At 36.7% G+C, this 21,437-nt stretch overlaps 1 protein-coding gene across 1 annotated transcript in view; it reads right to left on the bottom strand.

Moving 5' to 3' along the window:
- Positions 1-1,543: 1,543 nt before the first annotated feature.
- The window catches only part of Spink5 (serine peptidase inhibitor Kazal type 5), a 59,901-nt gene continuing 40,007 nt past the window's right edge, over positions 1,544-21,437 (bottom strand). Inside the window, exons 19-32 of the mRNA XM_085833502.1 lie at positions 19,412-19,539; positions 16,259-16,352; positions 14,960-15,087; positions 13,457-13,529; positions 12,677-12,804; positions 12,435-12,513; positions 9,514-9,641; positions 8,496-8,565; positions 7,682-7,771; positions 7,448-7,575; positions 6,774-6,870; positions 5,950-6,080; positions 3,644-3,738; positions 1,544-1,602 (exon numbers count right to left, since the gene is read on the bottom strand). Of these exons, the coding sequence (XP_085689628.1) occupies positions 1,544-1,602; positions 3,644-3,738; positions 5,950-6,080; positions 6,774-6,870; positions 7,448-7,575; positions 7,682-7,771; positions 8,496-8,565; positions 9,514-9,641; positions 12,435-12,513; positions 12,677-12,804; positions 13,457-13,529; positions 14,960-15,087; positions 16,259-16,352; positions 19,412-19,539 (1,428 nt within the window). The remainder of the gene's footprint in view (positions 1,603-3,643; positions 3,739-5,949; positions 6,081-6,773; positions 6,871-7,447; positions 7,576-7,681; positions 7,772-8,495; positions 8,566-9,513; positions 9,642-12,434; positions 12,514-12,676; positions 12,805-13,456; positions 13,530-14,959; positions 15,088-16,258; positions 16,353-19,411; positions 19,540-21,437) is intronic.

Below are 21,437 nucleotides of genomic sequence, written 5' to 3'. Positions count from 1 at the left end.
AATATTAAAAATGACATGACAAACATATTTCTCAAAAGCTCACGAAAGAGAATTTCTATATTTCCTACATATGAGCATGAAGAAGACAGCTTCAGATAATCTCTGAATTCATCCTGTTCACAGCAGAATTATCAGGAACATAGCTCAACCATGCTTGACAAATGGTTATTGATAATCCAGTCTTCGTTCTTGATGACACAGAAAAATATAGCATAAAGAATGACTAATTTTTTTCAGTTACAAAGGACAACAACCATAAAGTCCTCTCTTTGGCTTAGTGGATATTTATTTATAAAAACAAAAGAGCAGAGAGAAAATACAAAATTAACTTCCTAGATCCAAATGGGTCAGTCCCACTGTGAACATTTTTTTCTGTAGCTGAGAGTGACTATGTAATATATGTAAGATTCTCTGTGCTTTCCGTGTAAATCTGGTATCTACCACTACCACTACCACAGAACACCAGCAACTAAACTCTGAGAGTAGCAGAGTTCAGCAGAGATCCTGAAGCCACAAGTTTTGTTTCATGTCATCCCTATCTAGTACATGTATCCTTCTCAGATTTTCCATCTGTTATCCCATGGTATAGTTACATTATCCACTACAGCCACCTCCAGCTTCATGGGGCCAATGAACACTTGAAAGAAGAATGGTCCAAATTAGAGGTACTAATAGTGGAAAATACACATCAAAATCAAAGATTTATTAAATAAAACATTTATATTAGTTGACTTAGTAAGTGATATATAGTACTAGGTAACAATTAGAATTAGTTTTACCTAGTTGTTTTTCTAACTACTCAAAATTAAAATTATATGTATATATGTATATATATATATATACATATACATATACACATACATACATACACATATATGACTCATACAACATTTATGTTGGAGATTGCCATTCTTGAGATTTACATATATTTGTAGATTCATCTCTTTAGTCTTTCCCACACTCTAGCATGGAAAAGCTATGGTATAATCTCAAAAATTAAGCAAAAAATTATAAAGAGGTAAATAATTAGTTATGAGAAAGTAATGGATGTTGTCAACTATAAAACTTATATAATTGAGGTATGGTATTTATGGAAATACAGACACTAGGTAGGGGTCTGACATGTTAACAGGTAGCTTCATACATGTATTGGCTGCCTAAGAGTCCATCTTGCCCCACTTCTTCAACGATGGCAGCAACTTGTCTACCACTGTGTTTATCAAGACAAAGGGCACCATATATTCAGCTACTATTGAAATATATTTCTATTATCTAGCGGTCATAAACAAATCCCCAAAAGGATGTTCTGCTGAGTTTCTACTTTTATTAAACAGGCAGCTGGATAGACAACATTGTGATCAGATTTCCAGAGCATAGACTGAGTGGAGACTTCTCCACATCCTCAGATCACTGAGTCTAGAAGGAAAGAGATGGAAAGACTGAAAACCAGTGAGTCCAATACCAACAGCTCTGCATTATTTTCTATAGTAAAAAGATGAGTTTGAAGAATTCTTTATATACACAGATGGTGAAGGCAGGCAGTTCAGAATCGAGGCTTATCTTTTTTCTCTGTGATTTCACCAATCATTGCATCATTTTTTCCTGGGAAAGAAAATGGATAAGTTAGGTGCTAGAACTTATGGAAACTACAAGGATATGGTCGAACCATAAGATAATGCATTAATCTGTGCCATGATCTAAGGATATTAAATCACGCTCACATTCTATATGCTGTAATAACTATTCCCTTGAGCACCTACTATGCATCAAATATTGAGGTGGGCGCAAAGCAAAAATGGTTTAACTCTGCTATTGATTTTATGTTCCCTCCTAATAATAAACATTGCCATTCGCAATGTCTCACTGATAAGGATATATGCTTCACAATTTAGTGGCTTTCAAAATTGCCAAGTTAGGTCATGCCTCTGGTGCAGTCCTTCATTAAAGAAATTTATTTCTGTGTAATCTACAGGTGAGTTTCACATAGAGTAGTGAAACTCACACTACTCTTCTTGCCAAGTGACCCGCACAGGATGAAAATTACAGGGAAGCATGGTTCAAGGCAATTCTATTAAAATGAGCTTTTAGAAAATTACTAGGATCTTGTTGTTCTCTGATATGCATTTAAGTGGGATTATGAGGAGGAAGAAGAGTGTATTCTTTGGATACAATAGGAAGCAAGCCACTAATAATTAATATGCAATAAAATAGCAAAGAATCATCGTGCATTAAAATTGGTTTAACTGCTTTTATTTATGTGTATGAAGGCCTAGCATAGCTAAGTTAGGTGCAAGTTCACATGGGAAGGAGTTGGAAGGTTCCAGCCTCCAGTCAATTACAGTGTGTCTTCCCACTGTTGATCTGAGACTAGAAATCTCTCCGCCTGTACTTTCCCATCCCATGGAATAGGCTTGATTAAGGTTTGCAAATCAAGTAGATATTTACCAATTTTGTTATTTCTCAAGTCTTATGTGGCATCATAATGGAGTCTAATAAATAATATTTCTACTAAATGTCAATATTATATATATTTATTAGGTATAAATAAATAATTTTCTTGAAATGCAATTAGTTAGATTAGTTCATTTATTCATATTAACTAATAACTGTGCCTGCATTTGTGTTTCTTGTAAGTTCATACTTAAGACTTTTCTAATATGAACTAACCAGTACCCCCAGAGCTCCCAGGGACTAAACCACCAATCAAAGAAAACACATGGAGAGACTCATGGCTCCAGCTGCATATGTAGTTGAGGATGGCCTAGTGGGTCATCATCAATGGGAGGAGAGACCCTTGGTCCTGTGAAGGATCTATGCCCCAGTATAGGGGAATGCCTGGGCCAGTAAGTGTAAATGGGTGGGTTGGGGAGCAGGGGAAGGGGGAATATAGGGGATTTCTGGAGGGGAAACTAGGAAAGGGGATAACATTTGAAATGTAAATAAAGAAAATATCTAATAAAAATTCCTTCTTCTTTGGGTCATTTCTTCAGATAATGATAATAATAATATAATGATAGATAACATTAATATTTAGCACTGGGACAAATATCCTAAAGTCAATGTATATTATTGGATGTTTTCAATAATTCATTGTGATATTAAGAGTTTAGATGTGATTCACTAGAAATATCCTATGTGAAAAACATCAAGAAACAAGATATCAAACTCATGTTTATCTTATATAACACATTATTTTCATTTAGAGGTTTCTACAGTATCAAGTTCTATGTCATCTAGCTTGGGAAAATGACTTCAGATAGAGTTATCATAGAGAATTCCAAACTAAATAATGTATGTTCAAATACCTTGTTAAGTATTGAAGTAGGAGGCTATCTCCTAGCACAGAGGAAAATTAAAATCTTTGCAAATTAAATTCTGGAGATTTGAGAATTACAAAGAAAAAGTTTCGATCTGGATGCTAATGTCTGCCTTTCTTGGCCTCTGTCTCATCTTATAATTGGTCTGAGCTTATTACCATATGCTTCAATTATTATTTAATCATCCTGTAATAATGTGGCTTATTCTGGAGTCATATGACCTACTAGTGTGACTTCTCTGGCCAGACAAATTCTCATTTTCCAGTGCAATAGAACCAAAACAGGACCCTCAACAACTACTACCTTAATTCCAAATACCAGTGCACTCACAGATGTAGGTGTGCCAGTAGATACTGTTTTCAGGTTGCTGCTTTCCTCACATTCCCCTTGTTTATGTATGCGTGTACTAGTCTGACGCATCCTAAAAGAGAAGAGACGTTTCAATAATAGGAAAATACTCAGATACAATAAGAAACAAATGCAAGTAATATTTGAGGATCATGCAAACTTAAATTAGTCTAAAGCACAGGATATTCATTGAACCATTTCCCTGCTAGTATATTGGTGTGCTCTCTTTTGTTCCTAACTTACCTTATTCTAAGCCTATTTCATCACATTTCAACCACAATAGAGTCATTAGGTTCTTACTGCAAAGATCTTTCATAAATTTTAATCTCCTTTAGATTTTGTGTGTGTCCATGTGTGTATGTGTGTGTTATGAGCACTGGCACGCATGTAGCATGGCACAGATGTAGTTGTTAGAGAACAACTTTTGGGAACCAATTTGTGGCTTTCACTGCAGGTTTTGGCGATTGAATTCAGGTAGGCAGGTGGAAACAGCCAGCTGAACCATCTCACTAGCTCATGTTACTTCATTCTTCGAAGAAAAATTAGATCTTGGAGAGAAATTTTATTATATCATGTATCTATAATATCACTTTAAGGATAGACAATAGAACAAAATACAGCAATACAGGGTTATTTCTAGAACCTGGAATAATATTTGAATGAATTTCAAGATCCTTCAAGACCCCTCACTTAAGAAATATTATAAAGGAAGACTCCACATCTCATATGTGGTGACAGGGAAGGATCCACCATCTACCACAGAAGCAGAATTTGATTTTGGACATTGCCTAGTGTGAAGTTGCATCACTATAGTTTCATTGAACCCCTTAGAACATAATTGGTCTCTCTTCCATGAGAAGCATGAGTCTTCATATTAGTCCCAACTCCTTAACTGCAGGCAGCATTAACTTTTCAGTACATGTTTTTGTCCATGAAGCTTTCTTGATTAGAGGGTCACCCTGGATTGGCATACTTAATAAAGTGTTTGATTAAATAATGCCAATGATAAAATTCCTCAGGTTTATAATAAAAAGTCAATAATGTATTTAGGAGTAGAATTAAGTATATATACTGAATTCCTGGAAAGGTTAATTCATTCCTTAAATATTTAATTTCCATTGATATATTCCTGGAACCCAAGAGATGTTAGACGTTGAATTCACACAGTGTATCCCATTTTTATATTAACAAAGGAGATTACAGTCTCACAAATGAGAGTGGAACCACTACATTGGAGATGGCAATAATGCAATAGGAAAACCTCAATTATTTAGACCCGGAAAAGCAAGGGTGTGATGAGTTTTGTGATATTTGATAAATCACTTGTGCTCTCTATCAGGATAGCCCATGTACTAAGACAATAACAAGAATCCACATCAGGTTATAGAATCTTGATGTTAAAACGGGACCTATCACCATGGTGTACATACAGGTACAACAGCATGTATGCACACAGTTCATATTCACATTTTGATTATGAGGCATTGCCACTGTACTTCCAAGGAAAATTGGTTACAGGAAAGCTGAGAGAATGTGAGTGATGTGCATAGGGGCAATGCGAAGTTATTGCACAATCAGCATTTGAGAAGAAAACTGACAAAGCTAATACAATTGGTGGAAGAATTGAACACTCTTTGGACTTAAACTATGCTTTCATATGCAAGTTTTGCTCAGTAGCCAGGAACTTAGCATCTTAAGGTATTGTCTCCAATTTCTTCAACAAAGAAATTGAGACTTCAAGGGACGAGATAATCACCCAAGATGTATAAACAATAATAAAGCTTATAACAGACATCATATAGGCCATTTATCCAAGTATGCTTTCTATTGAATTGGACTAGGCTCATTATGAGGAAGACTTAGAGGTGATGGGAAACCAATAACTGTCTTATAGTCATCATATATGTTGTAGGTAGTACAGAAACCATTTTTGAGATGGTTCTCAACTGCTTTTTTCTCCCATGTGTCACATTCTCATGAATATGCATGAGTCTGCATGGGCTTATAGAGATGTTCTCCAATTTTTCTGATCTCATCACCACTCTGTTCTCCTACTACTCTAAAGTATAAAGTAATAGAAACAAAACAGTTGTACTAAAAAAAATACTATTATATAGTTTTTGTTTTGAACATGAGAAGGATAAGCCACAAATTTTGAATTTTGGTCTGGTGATTAATTGATACCTTTAAATAGATGTAGTTAATATCATTGCACTACTTATGGCAACATTACAGCTGGAAACCTCTACACTGAAAGTAGAGATGGTACAGTATGGGTACTCACAGGTTTTCATGACAGAGCATACAAGGGTTGGAGTATGTTTGGCCATCATCACCACAGACAGGGTTTAGATTCTTTGGGCAAAGATAACCCATTCTGGGTAATATTCGGTAGTTTTTGCACATGTCAGAGTCCTGCACAGGTAAAATAGAGAGCAGAGCTTCTTAAAAACTTTCAAGAGGTTGTATGGGATTAGAGAAGCTTTGGTTTTCCTAATTGCATCTGTGTCGATGATTAAGAAGTGGGCTGTGATATATATTATTTAAATGCACATATTATTTGACATCATATTGGGTTGACATAACATATAAGCTTTGGCTTCTTTTAACCAGAGAATATTAGCAAGCAAAAAGAAACCAAGAATGAATCAGTAGAAAGGACACTTTAACAATATGAGGCCTAGTAAGCTGGGTCACAGTTCTAGGAAGAATTCTAGAACAATAATCTTGCTAGAACAATATTCACTTTTAAAAAATTAATTACCTTCACAATGACCCTTTGTGTGTGCCTGCCTCTTCAAGATACTGATTACTCTAAGAGATCAGATTCTATTCTGAAAGAATTAGGTCCTGCTAGCTCTATCTCCTCAGAATCTACTCTGGTCTTTATCTTCTGTGATGTGCAAAAGAAATATGTAAAGAAAATGCGCTTCTTTATCTCAGCTACTCTACCTCCTGTGCATATGGCAAGACTTGTAAATGAAGGTTCTCATTATGCTGCTCCAGTGAAATAACTATGATGCCTTTCTTCAAGCTGTTATTAAGACACTGTTAGTCCCAGAGGATGAAGGGCAGCTGACTCAAGAAATTCAGGGAGACACTTCTTACCATAGAGGAGCTGGAAATTTCTGGATCACCTTCTTTAGTAGACCTAATGTCTGATGACTTTTCTTGAAGCCCAGACCTTTTCATAGCTTCTTTTTCACTGGAAGAAGAAAGAAAAATAATATATAAACAGAACATTCACAAGGACTATCTCTGTGTCTTCTCATGGAAAGACAGACAGCCTTGGGAAAAGATGAGGGGACATTCCTTCAGGATATGACCAGAAAGAGAGGTTTAAAAAACACACGAAGGTGGCTAACACTGTGCAACACTGTTAATCCATCCTTAGGTTAAAAGCCATTCTCTATGGAAACCTAAGGAGTATTGATATTGTTCTCATGTGCACCCATCTTGAAATGTGTTTGTCTATCATTTAAATTATTAATCCCATGAGACCCTTATTGTTAATGTATTCTAAAGTCTACAACTTATGTCTTTTAAATGGCTTTTCTTTTGGATCAAGGATTTGGAATGAGTGCCCTGGTAAGAATACACAACTTCATTTCCTGTCTCCAGACCCAAGTACTCTTTCTGCTGTATTAACTGTTCTTAACTTGTGGCCTTTGGTTATGTTTTAGATTTGTTTGGACTCATGAGCACATACATTTACTCAAACAGCAATTTGTAAAAGTGTGTTTTCCCTGCCATCTGGCTCTGAGGATAATGATACTACTCACAGGACATCTCTGCACATGTGGCACGTGTTCTGATAAAAGGTTCCATCAGCACCACGCACCGGGTCATCTGTTTCTGGACAGGTAAGTTTTCCATTCTTCATGAGATTTTGAAACTTACTGCACTCATCCTAGTAAAAAAGCAAGGGAAGATGAGCATAAGCTTTTCCTTTGTTGATGGTGGTTTTCTCAAACTCGACTTTAGGAGATAGCTTTTGGTTCTGGGCTGGTACTCACTTTACTGATCCCACGGATGGAGGGCAAAGAACTCCTGGCTGGCCTCGGTTTGGCATCCTCTACTGAGTTATGAACTTCTCCACACTGGTCCTGAAAGACAAGGAAACATAAGACAAGACTGATAGACACACCTCATCTCTGATGGATTTTGCCCACTCATCTTGCCTCCTTTGACAATTCCACACTCTTAAGCTAAGGAGACTCTCACAGTACAGACTACTATGCTAAAAATGTAATGGTCACTGTGAATGACTAAATGAAGATGTCTGCCTTCTTTGGAATCTTGATACACAAAGATAGAAAGTATTATAATACATGCATACGATTGATTCGCAGATGCCTGGAAAGCCATCTGGAGAAAACAGAGGAAGTCATCAAAGGGAAGATGAACAGAAGGCTTGAAATGTCTACTTGTTACGAGTCAGAGTCAAAATCAACAAGCTGTCTAGAGCCTCCTTTCACATTAAAAGTGTTCAAGATAAGCATGCAGTTGTTGTGAAAGAAAGCTGTGTCCTTTGGTTTTACAAGTCATAAATCTGCTAAACAGAAAGACAATAAATCACATACACTCTAGGAGAGTTCTGTAAGAATTTTTAAAAGGATGTGTGTGTATGTGTGTGTGCGTGTGTGTGTGTGTTTGTGTGTGTGTGTATCTTATATTAAAACAGAAAGTAAGAAAGTTAAAACAAAAATTGAATAAGTAAAAAGTTAATATCTTTATTACTTAAAGATATTAACTATATGGAAAGGTAATATTCTGAGAATGAGTGGTAAGGTCAAGGATTTAGTATTGAAGGTTTAGTTAAAACACAACCTTTGCCTCATTTGTGGGCTGGGAGCGTGAGTTTTCTTCTCTCATTTTTCTTTCACTAGCTTCACGCTCACTGCAGAATTAAAAAAAAAAAGAAAACAAGCAGTAGTATTATTACTAGGATTACATTGAATTATCTTTAAGCAAGTATTTTCCTGATACTAAACAGTAACAAATCTAATACTATTGTCTCAAGACTCTAAACATCTAGACATACATTGTACATATTGTCTCCAATGGCAGGGTTGCCCATATCCTTTTGCAGCAATGGTCTCAACATTTACTGATTCAGTGGCTTTACTATTATCCTGAATCAAAGTCTAAAGGACTGTCATTTATCAAGAGAGTATCATTAGAGAGATGGCTTAGTGGTTAAGAGCAATGACTGCTCTTCCAGAGGTCCTGAGTTCAATTTTCCAGCAACAACATGGTGGCTCACAACCATCTATAATGGGATATTATGCCCTCCTCTGGTGTGTCTGAAGACAACAACAGCATACTTATATGAAATAAAATAAATAAATCTAAGAGAGAATAGTGTTTATTTTACCCTATCATATACACAATAACTTCATTTCTCCTGTGACATTTTTACAGTTGTGTTCCACTTAAACTCCCAGTTTATTCTTTTTTTCACATAGGAAGATGCTTCAAATCTTAAGAACATTTTAGAAAATATTGTATTTTTGAAACTCCACCAAAACTATTATGTGTGGTCATTGTAGCTCTTTCAACATTTAAGATGACCTGCAGTTCTGTGAAATACATGGTTCTCATCAGCGCCTAAACTTCTTTCTTTGACTTGGAAATGTATCACCATAGAAGCCTCAGGTATGATTATGTTTCTTATTTAAAAGAACAGTTTCTCACTGAGTACTTTGAAAACAAATTGTCCATTCATAAATGAGGATGTATTTATCTATAATGTGTGAAACCAAATGTCACAGATTTTTAAACGACAGAAATTCTTTTCTGCCAGCAAGCTGATTTATTAAAGTCACTGATAAGCCTCTCCACTTACAACATCATCTGACACATAGCACACTTGTTAACATGCATCTTGCCATCTGCGTCTCGAACGGGATCATTTTCTCTGGTGCAGATCAGCCTTCCATCTAGCTGCATGCTCCGGTATTCATGGCATTTATCCTGACAAGAGGGCAGGGAAACATATTGTTGCTGTAGACTGACATTTATCATCCATCAGCACCAGGACAGTCAGAGAGGAAGAGGCACAGCACTACCTCACTCTAAACATTACCCATCCGAAAGAAGCATGGTGGTGAAGCATAGGAGGGAAATACAGAATATGATGTTTCAGGGATGGACTTCAATTTACAGGTACTTTGCTCAATTTGTCTTCTTCATTGGAATTCCCTTGCTGCCTTAGACAGCTCCCCTCATTTGTACACATTGTCTTTGAAGTTGTGTCCCAAACCTGCCTGTCTGCAGCTGTACTCACTATTTCACATATAAAAAGGTCAAGTTCAAAATCCAGAATGAAGTCAGGTGGTGGTATTGTAAACTCTCCGAGATAGAGGCAGATGCATTGCTGTGATTTTCAGGCCAGCCTGGTCGACAGAGCAAGTTCTAGGACAGCCAGGGCGACACAGAGAAACCCTGCCTCCAAAACCAAGTAAGCAACCAAGCAAAAATATAGAATGAACTGAAAATATTCACCTAGCTGGTTCTCTCATTTCACTAGGTAAATGCCAGGGATCTAACTCAGAGTTCCAGGCAGGGTGGCAAGTGCCATTACCTTCTGAGCTAGCTTGCCTACACAATCATATCTTAAAGAGATTCTCTACCATGTGCATTACATCTTGGCTCATGAGATGTGCATTCATTATCCTCATTTTACATTTTATAAAAGGCCCAAAAAACTTAAGTAAATAATGGATTTGTGACAAGGAAGCTTTTATAGATAGTCTCTTCATTTTTACTTCTTTACTTTTACATGACAGAGAACAAAGCCATTAATTTATAAGAGTATAAAGCTGTATTTTTTCTGTAAATAAAAAAATTAACCTTAAAACATTGTCAAGGGAACTGTTCCCGTGAGATTTTACCTTGGACTTCCCTTAACTGCAAAGAGAAATTTGGAGACACCATCTTTCCATCCACAGATATTTGCGTTTTTTAATACACTGAATTCTTAAAGTTATCTCTGGATCGAACATCTAATCACTGTATTACAAGTTTCACAAACATTAGCTGGAATTATTTTCTTTTCCAGATGCTCACAATACTGCACACACATGAAGACTAGCACTCATTCTTATCTTACTGCCAGCTTTGGGGAATTGATCTCCTGATCTTGTTTGTCTGTAATTTCTGTCTCTTGGGCTTTTCTTAGTTATAAAATTAAACAATTCATAAGATGTTTCTCTGTGTGTGAACTGCTTAGATTTGAGTTTTCAAATCTTATTTTTATTTGCATACATAAAGAAATCTATTTTTCTCTTTTGACACGACTAAAAGCATTAATTTATATTTAGAGAGAATTACAATTCTGTCTTTCTAATTAGATTTCATAAATTGGTGAGATACGTTGTATAATAATGAATAGTCAGATGTCATTGTGAACAGGTGAGCACTATTTATAAAGCCCCAAACAACACTAGGTGGCAGTCAAGTGTCATATGGAGAAGTTACCATGCACTTTCCAAATGCATTTGTTTATTTTTTAATGTCTTCCACTTTATTGGGTATTTTCTTTATTTACATTTCAAATGTTATCCCCTTTCCTGGTTTTCTTGATTGAAATTTTTGGTGCTTTCCTTTTCCTCCTAGACTTCCAAGCCGAGTCCTTTCCCCTCGCCCGATTTGAGTTTTAAAATTTCAAAGGATAGTCACTGAGTGGCTAGTCACAACACTTTGATTCGTGTTGCTCATCCTGTGGATATGTAATACCTGCATGTGTTGTTTTTAGGGCTTTAGAGCGATATGCTAATATTTTTGATAGAGCTAGCCATATCTTTTTTGTTTACTGTCAAGTATTGAAAGAGAATGGGGATTTCAAAATAGCTAAATGAATTCCCTTTACAATGCAGCTTTTGGTGTACCTGTGGTCATTATGCTAAGCCAGAGTCTAGGAGATCAGAGATCAGGCTGTACCTCCCTCACTGGCTCTGGTATCTACCTCACATAAGGTTATTCTGATCTTTTAACTTTTGTGGGGGCAAAATAAATGTGTACAATAGGTGCTTTTTTATTTCTGCACACTGTCTCCTATGCCTATGGCAAAAACTTGCATATAAATACTCTTATCTGTGCCACTCCAGTTAGACAACTCTGATGTCTTTCCTGAAACTGGTTTTGAGCTATGGCCAGGCTCCCCAAACCTTAGAGCTCTCTCTACCTCTCTGGCATTTTTGTTCCTTCCCTCAATCAGGTATCTCTCTCATGCTGTCTGATGTAGCATTTCTTTTCTTTTCGGTTTTTGTTTTGTTTTTTGTTTTTTGTTTTTGTTTTTGTTTTTCGAGACAGGGTTTCTCTGTGTATAGTGTATATATACACTATACACAGTGTATATAGTGTAGCCCTGGATGTCCTGGAATTCACTTTGTAGACCAGGCTGGCCTCGAACTCAGAATTCTGCCTGCCTCTGCCTCCCGAGTGCTGGGATTAAAGGCATGCACCATCACTCCTGGCTTGATGTAGCATTTCTTTGTAAGCTAACATTGTAAACTAATGGGTTGGTTTTAGAATGTCTGTAACTGTCTGCTACCTCATGGTCCTTTTATATTGTCTCCACCATGAGCAATCCTCCTTCATAAGAACCACCTCGTTCACTGTGGTCCAGCCATGACTCCCATGGATGCATCTCTATTAATAAAACTCATTTTCTGACAGGTAATTTCATGCCAGCTTCCAAGCCATCATCTATCTCTCCATAACGTGAACCTGCAACTTCACCTATTAATATGTCTGAAATATTACCTCCTTATCGCTCTTGTTTGTTTCAGTGTTTCTCTTCTCTTCATCCTCTTTCTTTTTCTTTTCAGCAGCTTCTTTTTCCCTGAGGGAGGGGATTGCAAGAAACATTTCTACTAAAGTGAATAAATATCTCCTTAGTTATAGGACACACTTCTAAAACAGTTGCTGCGCTGCTCCAACTTCTGCAACATGATTATTATACTCTGTGGACCCCCAGCCCAACCTCTGCTTTGGAAAACACTTACAGTCTCTCTTTACACATGGCACACTTGTTCCCATGCATTGCGCCATCCGGACCCCGGGTAGGGTCACTTTCCCGAGTGCAGAGGAGTTTCCCGTTTTTCATTTGGCTTCTAAACTGATCACATACATCCTGAAAATAAATTAAAAAAGGAAAGATAATCAGAAATGCTGTGTTTATATAGTATTTAGCAAAGATTTCCATTCAAAAGTTTGGCAGTCACTTAACCTGGCCGAGGTCAGACTATGACAGAAGGTCATGCATATCTTAAGTTCTGGAGTTTGTAAATGTGTTATCAGTTACAGCTAAATGCAGAATAAAGAGTACTAATCAGTTGTATTTGAAGTGGGGACACTATTCAGGAGTAATCCATCTTAATCACAAAATTTATGTTTAAGCAGAGATACTGGTATCAGAAGGATTGAAAGATTGAGTAAGCATGCTGACTGAAAGGTGGCTGCAAACCAATGAAGGCAGGTAGTTCCTAGAAATCAGAGAGGGCAAAGAAACAGCCTACTCTGGAGCATCCACAGAGGAACACAACTGCAACATAACTTTGATTTTTAGTGGGGTCATTTTAAACCTCTATCCACCAGAAATATAAGGCAATAACTTGAGTTACTGTGAGCCATTGTCAGTAGTAACTTTATAGCAGCAATATAAAATCCCATGTTAGCTCTGATATCCTAAAAGAAAGATTTCTACTGACCATGTGGATAATCTCTTCCCACAATTTTGATGGCTTAAACCAGAAAGTCCCATCTAAACCTCAGCAATGTCTTACCTTTCCTGTTGCTGATCCAGTTCCATTCGATCTTGAAGCATAATTTTTATTTGTTTCTCCCATTTCTTTCTGCCTATGAGAGAAAAGGTGTATTGTCATCTTGTTGGCACAAATGCAAGAGTAAAGAACACGAAGGCTCCTTCTATATCTATTATTTGAGAGCCACACCCTGTTCTCTTACTAAGATTCTAGAGTAAGGATCCCTTTGACAAAGAAATACATTATTGAATCATTTGAATACAGTCTTCATAGTAGGTATCCAAACTCATCTCCAGTCTTAGTTTACATTCCCTAGAGCAGTGTTCCATGATTTTGAGACAAAAGCAAATATCATTATACTGGTATTTCTTAGAGCATGGCCCCAAATAGATTTTTAATAAATCAATAAAGAAGCAAAAAATTCAAAGATATACAAGCCATAACTTTTTAACGAAGTTAATTATTGAAAATAGGGATACCTATAATGTCACAGCATGAGAAATTCTGATTAGAGTCATACTTCTGGTCTGAAAACTTTAGTAATTATCTGGAGAGTTGGTAGATTGCTGCCTCACAGACATGAAGACCAGAGTTCAAATCTCCAGCATTCATATCAAAAGCAGAGGTTGGTGGCAGATGCTTATAACTCCAGCAAGGGGAATACAGAGACATAAGGATTTATGAAGGCCATTGGCCATCCAGCTCCAGGTCTCTCATCAACAATATATGCTACACATGATAATAACACAGAATATGCTCTTAGGCTGGTGGACAGAAAAACTGGATTCTACGTAGAGCACTCAATTCTGTTCTTCATGATACTTTTAAGAAAGCAAATTTCACTTTTCTCATAAGAAGAATGTCAGCATTTTGGTAAGAGTTCATCACCTAGCCTTCAGAAAAGTGATGAATGCATGAATTATACCTTGTGGATGAGAGGTAGAAACTACTTATTTATTAATCCAAATTAAATATGATTTAATCACATATCAATTAAATGCCACAACTAAAAGCATCCATAAAATATTCATGATTACCTAGGATTATTTCGGTTAATAGATTGGACTAGCAATAGTTGTGTTACTGACCCTACCAAGAGGAATCAAAGGGGCTGAGCTATGTCATAAAATACTCTAAAGCCATTCACCAAGGGAAAATAAATAGAAGTAACCAACTCCTGTTTCTGTAGTCGAATATGCTTCATACACCTGACAAGAAACCAGCTCTCTTAAACATTGAGCAGCGATTCCAAATGGTCATCATTAAATGTCACTCGCTCAAGGAAATGGACAACTTCCTATATTGATGACATTTAGATGTCACAGAATTACAATGGCAAACAGAGGACAATCAGTCACTTAATTAACTGATCCTCTCAGGCTTATGTCCCTTAGGAAATAAGAAGAAGAAAAAAAAAAAGACCGTGTGGTTAATGCAAAGAATTTTCATGAAGAGAGCCTTGTCTTTAATTCAGAAGAGATGTCTGGCTGTCTTTTAGACACACTTGCTATGAAAAGCACTTACAGTAGTTCTTTACACATGACACATTTATTGTTGTAGTGTTCCCCATCGGCACCACGTACAGGGTCACTCTCCCGCGTACAGCTGAGTTGTCCATGTTTCATGCTTTCCCGATACTGAGCACATTCATCCTGAAAAGGCAAAAGAAAGCAGACCACATAATTACTCAGTTTATTGTATTATTACTGAGTTCATGGAGTGATCAGCATCAGAAACACACTTTACTTTCACCCTTGTAAATATTTCATCACCTAGGGTTGCTGTCCACAGAGAAATGGGGTGGAATTACATTCATCTATATTCTGTATTACATTCTATATTCTAATTATAAGGGGCCAGTTTTCATAGCTTTATTTACACAGGGAAATTATAAAGTGCTTATGGCCTGATAGGACAGACCAAAGGTCAGAAAACTGTATACCAAAGACCAAACCTACATTTCTCCTTATACAGATGTATGTTTCAATGAAACAATCTTTCCTTTGTTTATTTAGGCATCATTTATAACTCTTGCCCCAGAATAAGGCAACATGTTCATCAGACAGGTTCCACTGTCTGGAGAAGACAGTCAACCAGCCTGAACATGTCTATTTCCTAAGAGTGACAATTCATCGTCTTAAAGCAGATGAGTTAGAAAGAAACAGAAAAGACAGATTTTATTACAGGTAGCATATTTGGGAGAAAGGATATGGCCTTGGTTTTACCAAGGCTATAAGACAGATGAATGGCCAGCAGAAATCTCATGAATTGGTGCTGTATCTCATACAATGGTGTCATGCCGGTGCTGTAAAATATCTCAAATGTTCTCAAGGTATCTAAATTATCTTCCTCTGTCTCTTTAAAAGAACATTGCGCTAAGAGAGATGAGGTAATTTATTCAAAGTTTCACAAGTCCATATGATAAGGGGCCAGTTGTAAAGAATCTACGTCTGCTCTGTTTTATCACACGGTCCTGCCTTGGAGAATAGAAAAGTTAATTCTAAGACTTAGCTTCATTCACTATGAAAGAATAGTGAAAGAACGTGAAGATGTTGGTGAGCATGGACCATATCCCAAGGACTAGAGTACTCAGGAGACTGGAGAGGTTCACTGTCTTTAATTATTTCCAGAGTTGAAGAAGCTTGGAGTCACAGAGTAGCAGAAAGTGCCAGTGCCTTGATGGGACAGGCCTAAGTAGAAGACTGTTCTTCCAAAGACTTGTTTGGTCTCGGCATCCTCTGCATTCCCCTTGACTTTGTGCCCTGGCACAGTCACACCGTTATGATTTCAGCCCACTCTGGCAGTGGAAGTCAGGACTCTCACCTTAGCCTTCGGGTTCCCACCACTGGAACCCTCCCCTGAGGTGATTCTCTGGTTTTCCCCTTCTTTCCTCTTTCTTTCTTCATTTTCTTTCTTGCTGAAAGTTAGAAAGTGGAAGGAATCATAGGTTATCGAAGGAAGAACACATTTCTATGAACCTATCAAAGGCCTCAATTGGGTCTAGATTGGTAATCAGTGTTTATTTAACACCTGTTATAGGCCATCTTCTCGTAAAATGCCCGAGATGAATTCTGTGGAGTCCTGTGCTTGGCAAAGTTTTCATCACACTTAGAAAAACATATCCTTAACTACCAGCTAATTGGCACTTCCTAAATGTTTGCTTAGGGCCTTGAGCTTTTTTTTTTTTGTTAAAATTTCTCCCATGTACAAGAGGACTCAAGTGCCGTCATTTTTTAACAAGTATGATCTTCTTCCTATTGTTTGCTTTTCAGAAACAAAACACTGAAATCACCTGTGACTATATTCTTTCTTCCAAGTTGCATCGCTGTTGCCCATTAATATCTCCCTATCATCAGCTGCCTTCACCTTGACCACTTGTGTCTTTTTCCTTATTCTAGCTGCCCCTCCCACCCCCACTGGATAATGGCTGACCATCAATCTCCTCACACCAGTAGCATTCATTATGTTAGACTTTTCCGTCTCCTTTTTCTTCTATTGAGTACTGCTGTTTTTACTTTCTTAAATGAATCATATGTCTACCGTTTCCTCTCCTAACTGAAACATTTCTGTAGTCCTCACTACACATAGAACTGACATCAAAATCCTTGGTTTGACCCTGAAAATTGGCAAAGTTCCTAACTTCTAAGTGTTTGTTTCATACCACAACTCTCTTAATATAGACCTTATGTATTTCTATTCTCTCAAACGCCCCTGACTTTTACATAATCTCACCCCAATTATAAGATCCAGATCTATTTCCACTTAAAACTTTCTATTATCTGCCCCTTCATGGATGTACCAAAGCCAGTTACCTGCTTTGTATTTCACTACCTTATATCCAGACAACATCTGGTAGACTGCTTGAAGGCCATAGATATCAAGTATGTGAACGTGAGTGTTTAAAAACATTTGGCAACATTAAAGATTTCTGAATGTCTGATGGTCAAAAATTAATTCTCAGTGAAACATGCAATGAATCCTCAACATTGTCCATATTGCAGCATCCATCACTGCGGCATTAATTTTGAACACTTTCCACTGTGTGAGTTGTCAGCCACTCAATACCATAGGACATTACCAAATATCTCAACTGAGGTTCAAAACGATTACAAGTTATAAACTGCAGTGTTTTAGTTTTTCTGTATGTTAAAAGTTTTATGTGTTTACAGGAATATAAGGACTTAAGTATGGGAACTAACAACTTTCAGTTATCTCCTACCAATATTTTCAGCATAAATAGAGCAAACAAGTTCATGTTTTGATTGCACTATATTAAAGTTTGATTTTAGAAATTACTCTAGGATTTGCTGACTTGTACTTCATAAAATAATTTTAAAATAAATTTTGTCTTCAGATTAGATTATAATTTCCACCAATTTCTGAAATGACTTCAAGTATACTTCTGCAGTTTAATATTCAATATTTATGCAAAAGTGAATTCTCAACATTAATGATTATAAAACTTTATATTAAATTATAAATGATTACCAACTTTAAAAAAATTTAAAATGTTTTGTGTCCTGCAATATGAACATCCATGATTTAATTCTTAATTTACAATTTAACAATACCATCCATTCAATTTTCTCTACTTAAAATGGTAACTAATTGTTATATTTAAGTTCTTTATGATAATAAGCATTTGATTTGTAGAGACACAATAAAATTTTCTCGGTAAAAAGGGGTTATGAGTGGCAAAGGTTTAAGAAACCCATTTGTATGATCTCTGAGAAGAATACATCTCATTCAGTTTTGTTTAATCATATACACTAATTACTAAGGTGCTCAGGAAATGTCTTTTGAGTGAGTTGGCTATTTTAGATATACTTCTAAACTTTGAATGAGGCATTACTTATGTTTTCCTAAAATATTATATTTCCAGGAATACCGAGTGATCAATAAAACCTATGTATTTTCTTCCTAAATTGAATTGTAAGATAAACCATAAAAGAGATCTATTTGACAATAGGTAAATGTTTTATCTGGAAAAGTAGAATTATCTACTGAAAGAACTAATAAAAATGCAGCAATCTAGTAGGATACTGTCTATTTCTAGAATTATAACTATTGGAGAATGAAGAAGAGAGGTCTACCTGAATATACTTTACTGATAATCATTTCTTTCTCAAGTAATATGATGTACAATATTATATATGTGCAGGTCTACCTCAATTATTGCCTTTTCTCACTCATAATAGTAACTCCATTTGTGTGTTTCACAATATTACATATTTGTAAGTCTGCATGCTTGTTGCTTTTCCCACTCTCTCAAGTCATTATAAGAACTGAATTGTGTGTCTCACAATATTGTATATGTGTAAGTCTGAACAATCTTGTCTCTACCACTCTTCTAACTCACAGTAGGGCTGCCTCGGTGTGTGTGTGTGTGTGTGTGTGTGTGTGTGTGTGTGTGTGCTTCTTGCCTTTCCCACTCTCCTAACAGTAGAAATTGCCCTGGGCACCTCTCATATATTATATTATGTATGTGTATTCTGCACACCAGTTTCTCTCTCACTCTCTCACAATAGAAACAGTATTGTGTGTCTCTCATATTCAGTATTATATATGTGTAAGTCTGCAGGCATGTTGCCTCTCCCTATGTCTAGACTGCCAATAGGAACTGCAATGTTTGTCTCATGTGTAGTCTACATGCTTGTTGCTCTCCCATTCTCCTGACTGTACAGCTGTATATGTGTCTATCATATACATTCTTCGCTATGTGTAAGTCTATAGGTTAGTTGCCTTTCCAAATCTCTTGGATCACAGTAGGAGCTGAATTCCGTGTCTTTCACAAACAGTGTTATATATGTATAAGTCTGTCTTCAGGCCAGTTGTCCCTTCCCCTCTCCAAACTCACAGTAGGAGCTGCCTTGTGTCTCTCACACACAGTATTAGATATGTATAAGCCTGCATTCAGGACAATTGCACTTCTCCCTCCTAATTCTCAGTAGGACCTGTCCTGTGTGTTGTACTCACAAGACGGCCTTGCACATGGCACACTTGTTGCCATGGGTTTTGCCATCTGGGCCACGCACAGGGTCATTTTCTCGTGTGCAGAAAATTTCTCCACGTTTTGAAAGAGCCAGATATTCACTGCAGTCAACCTAAAAGAAGAAGAGAATTTCAAGGGTCTAAATATTTTCTTTGATAGCTTTTTGTTGGCTTTTTATTTGGCACTTCCTGGGAGAGGAAATAAAAATGATCAAAGGATTTTTCCCTCTGGTGATTTTATCCTTTAATTCCTACCAAGCAAGCAGGACATATAAAAATCTTTATTGGTTCATACATGTTAAAATTGAGCCCTGGATCCACATGCATGAACGATTCTCTTAATAAACTGGATTTTCCTTTCTATGTTGTTTACATTTATTTCTTTAATGTGATGCATGTGTGTCCATGGTGGATTTCAGCTCTCCCCTTTCACCATGTAGATTCTGGGAATTGGTCTCATAGTGCCAGGCTTGGGGTTCAGCACTTTTACTCACTGAGCCATCTCACTGCCCTTAAACTATAGTTTCTGAGCATTTGGGCACAATTCTTTCTCAGGGATTTATTGGTCATTTGTATTATGTCATAATGCAATTAAAGAGCATACATATCATAAAATCAAACACCTTCATATTCTGAAGATGTCAAAGTTCCTCTGCCATTCCTACTTTCTTGATCCCTTTAACATAATCCATAACAAAGCTATTTTTCCATTTCAAGACCTGCAGCTATTTCATCCAGATGGTTTATCCCCAAAGGACATTCCTACCAGATAGTTGCAACAAGTTAGCTACAGAACTACTTTGAGAGGTATTGGAGAAGAACCCTAACAAATCTTATATAATTCCTACACTTAAGGTTTATTTTTCTAAATTAATAAAATGTATTGAGTATGTTCCTTGAGACCAGCATATGAAGATGACATATTTTATTTCTTTCAGAAAAATCAGGAATATTTTTCTTCTTCCAAATTAGATTTTTACAATATTTGGGAAAAAAAGCTTTTCCCCTTTAACAACTGTTTAAGTCAATTTAATAAAATAATTGACTTTGACAACCTCTATTCCTGACTCAGCACTGATGGATGTAACCAGCTTAACCATCTCAGAAATATCATGCAAGACAAAGAGTAACTTTTAGATTCTCATATGGAAACAACTTCATATCTTAGATCCTCCACACAAGTGAATTCTTAATAGTGGGCCTTCCACCTGGGCCTTTCCCTTTCAGATACTGTTGCTTTGATCCTCTGATCAAGTCAAGCCCCATCTTCTCTAGAGACTCCCCACTGGGGCTGGAGAGGGTAATTAAAATTGTTCTATAAGTGTCGATTTTGTATCTTTAAATGCTACAGGTGCAGAGATGTTTCCTGACATGCTCCTAGCTGAGTCCAGACTGAAGTAGACAGGAACACAACCACAAAGCATCTGCTACTGTGTCTTAGCAAAGCAAGGTCTCCTATGACTCCCAATATTCTTTCTCAAGTGCCATATATGTCCAGGAACTGCAGTTTTTCTGTTTATGGCATGAGCTCAACATGATTTGTTGCCCTGATTCTCTTCCTTTCCTGGGGAGTGTAGAATACTGTCCCAAGTGTGGCCTGGCAATTACTGCTCTGTTCAAGGCTACATCATAATGTTAGAATTCCAGTTTCCTACTAATGAAGCTTAAATGAGCTTTCTTACCACTTTTGGCAGAAAATGCTTCATCTATAAAATCACTTAGCTGATCACAATTAGGGATACAATAAGCAATACATCTTGTTTGCATTATACTGAAGGACTGCATTATACTGAAGGACTTTCTCTTGAAAACATTGGAAACTTAAATCACTCGCATTTTAAAGTTTCAATTCACAGTTGCTTGCAATTCAAGTGTAAGCAAGTAATCCTACAGGATTGAAAATTCAGTGGTTCTTCAGAGATTTGATTTTAGTGCTCATGGCCTTTGGTAGGTGCAGAGAAGTTAGCACAGACTGTAGTAAGTTATCTTGAGTTAGTAATTTTGGACAAAC

The sequence above is a fragment of the Mus caroli genome, unplaced genomic scaffold (assembly GCF_978045245.1).
Source record: "Mus caroli unplaced genomic scaffold, Mus_caroli_1 scaffold_19, whole genome shotgun sequence".
Lineage (NCBI taxonomy): Eukaryota > Metazoa > Chordata > Mammalia > Rodentia > Muridae > Mus > Mus caroli.
Note: the sequence above shows the minus strand (reverse complement) of the source record. Positions and strands in the feature narration are given on the sequence as shown.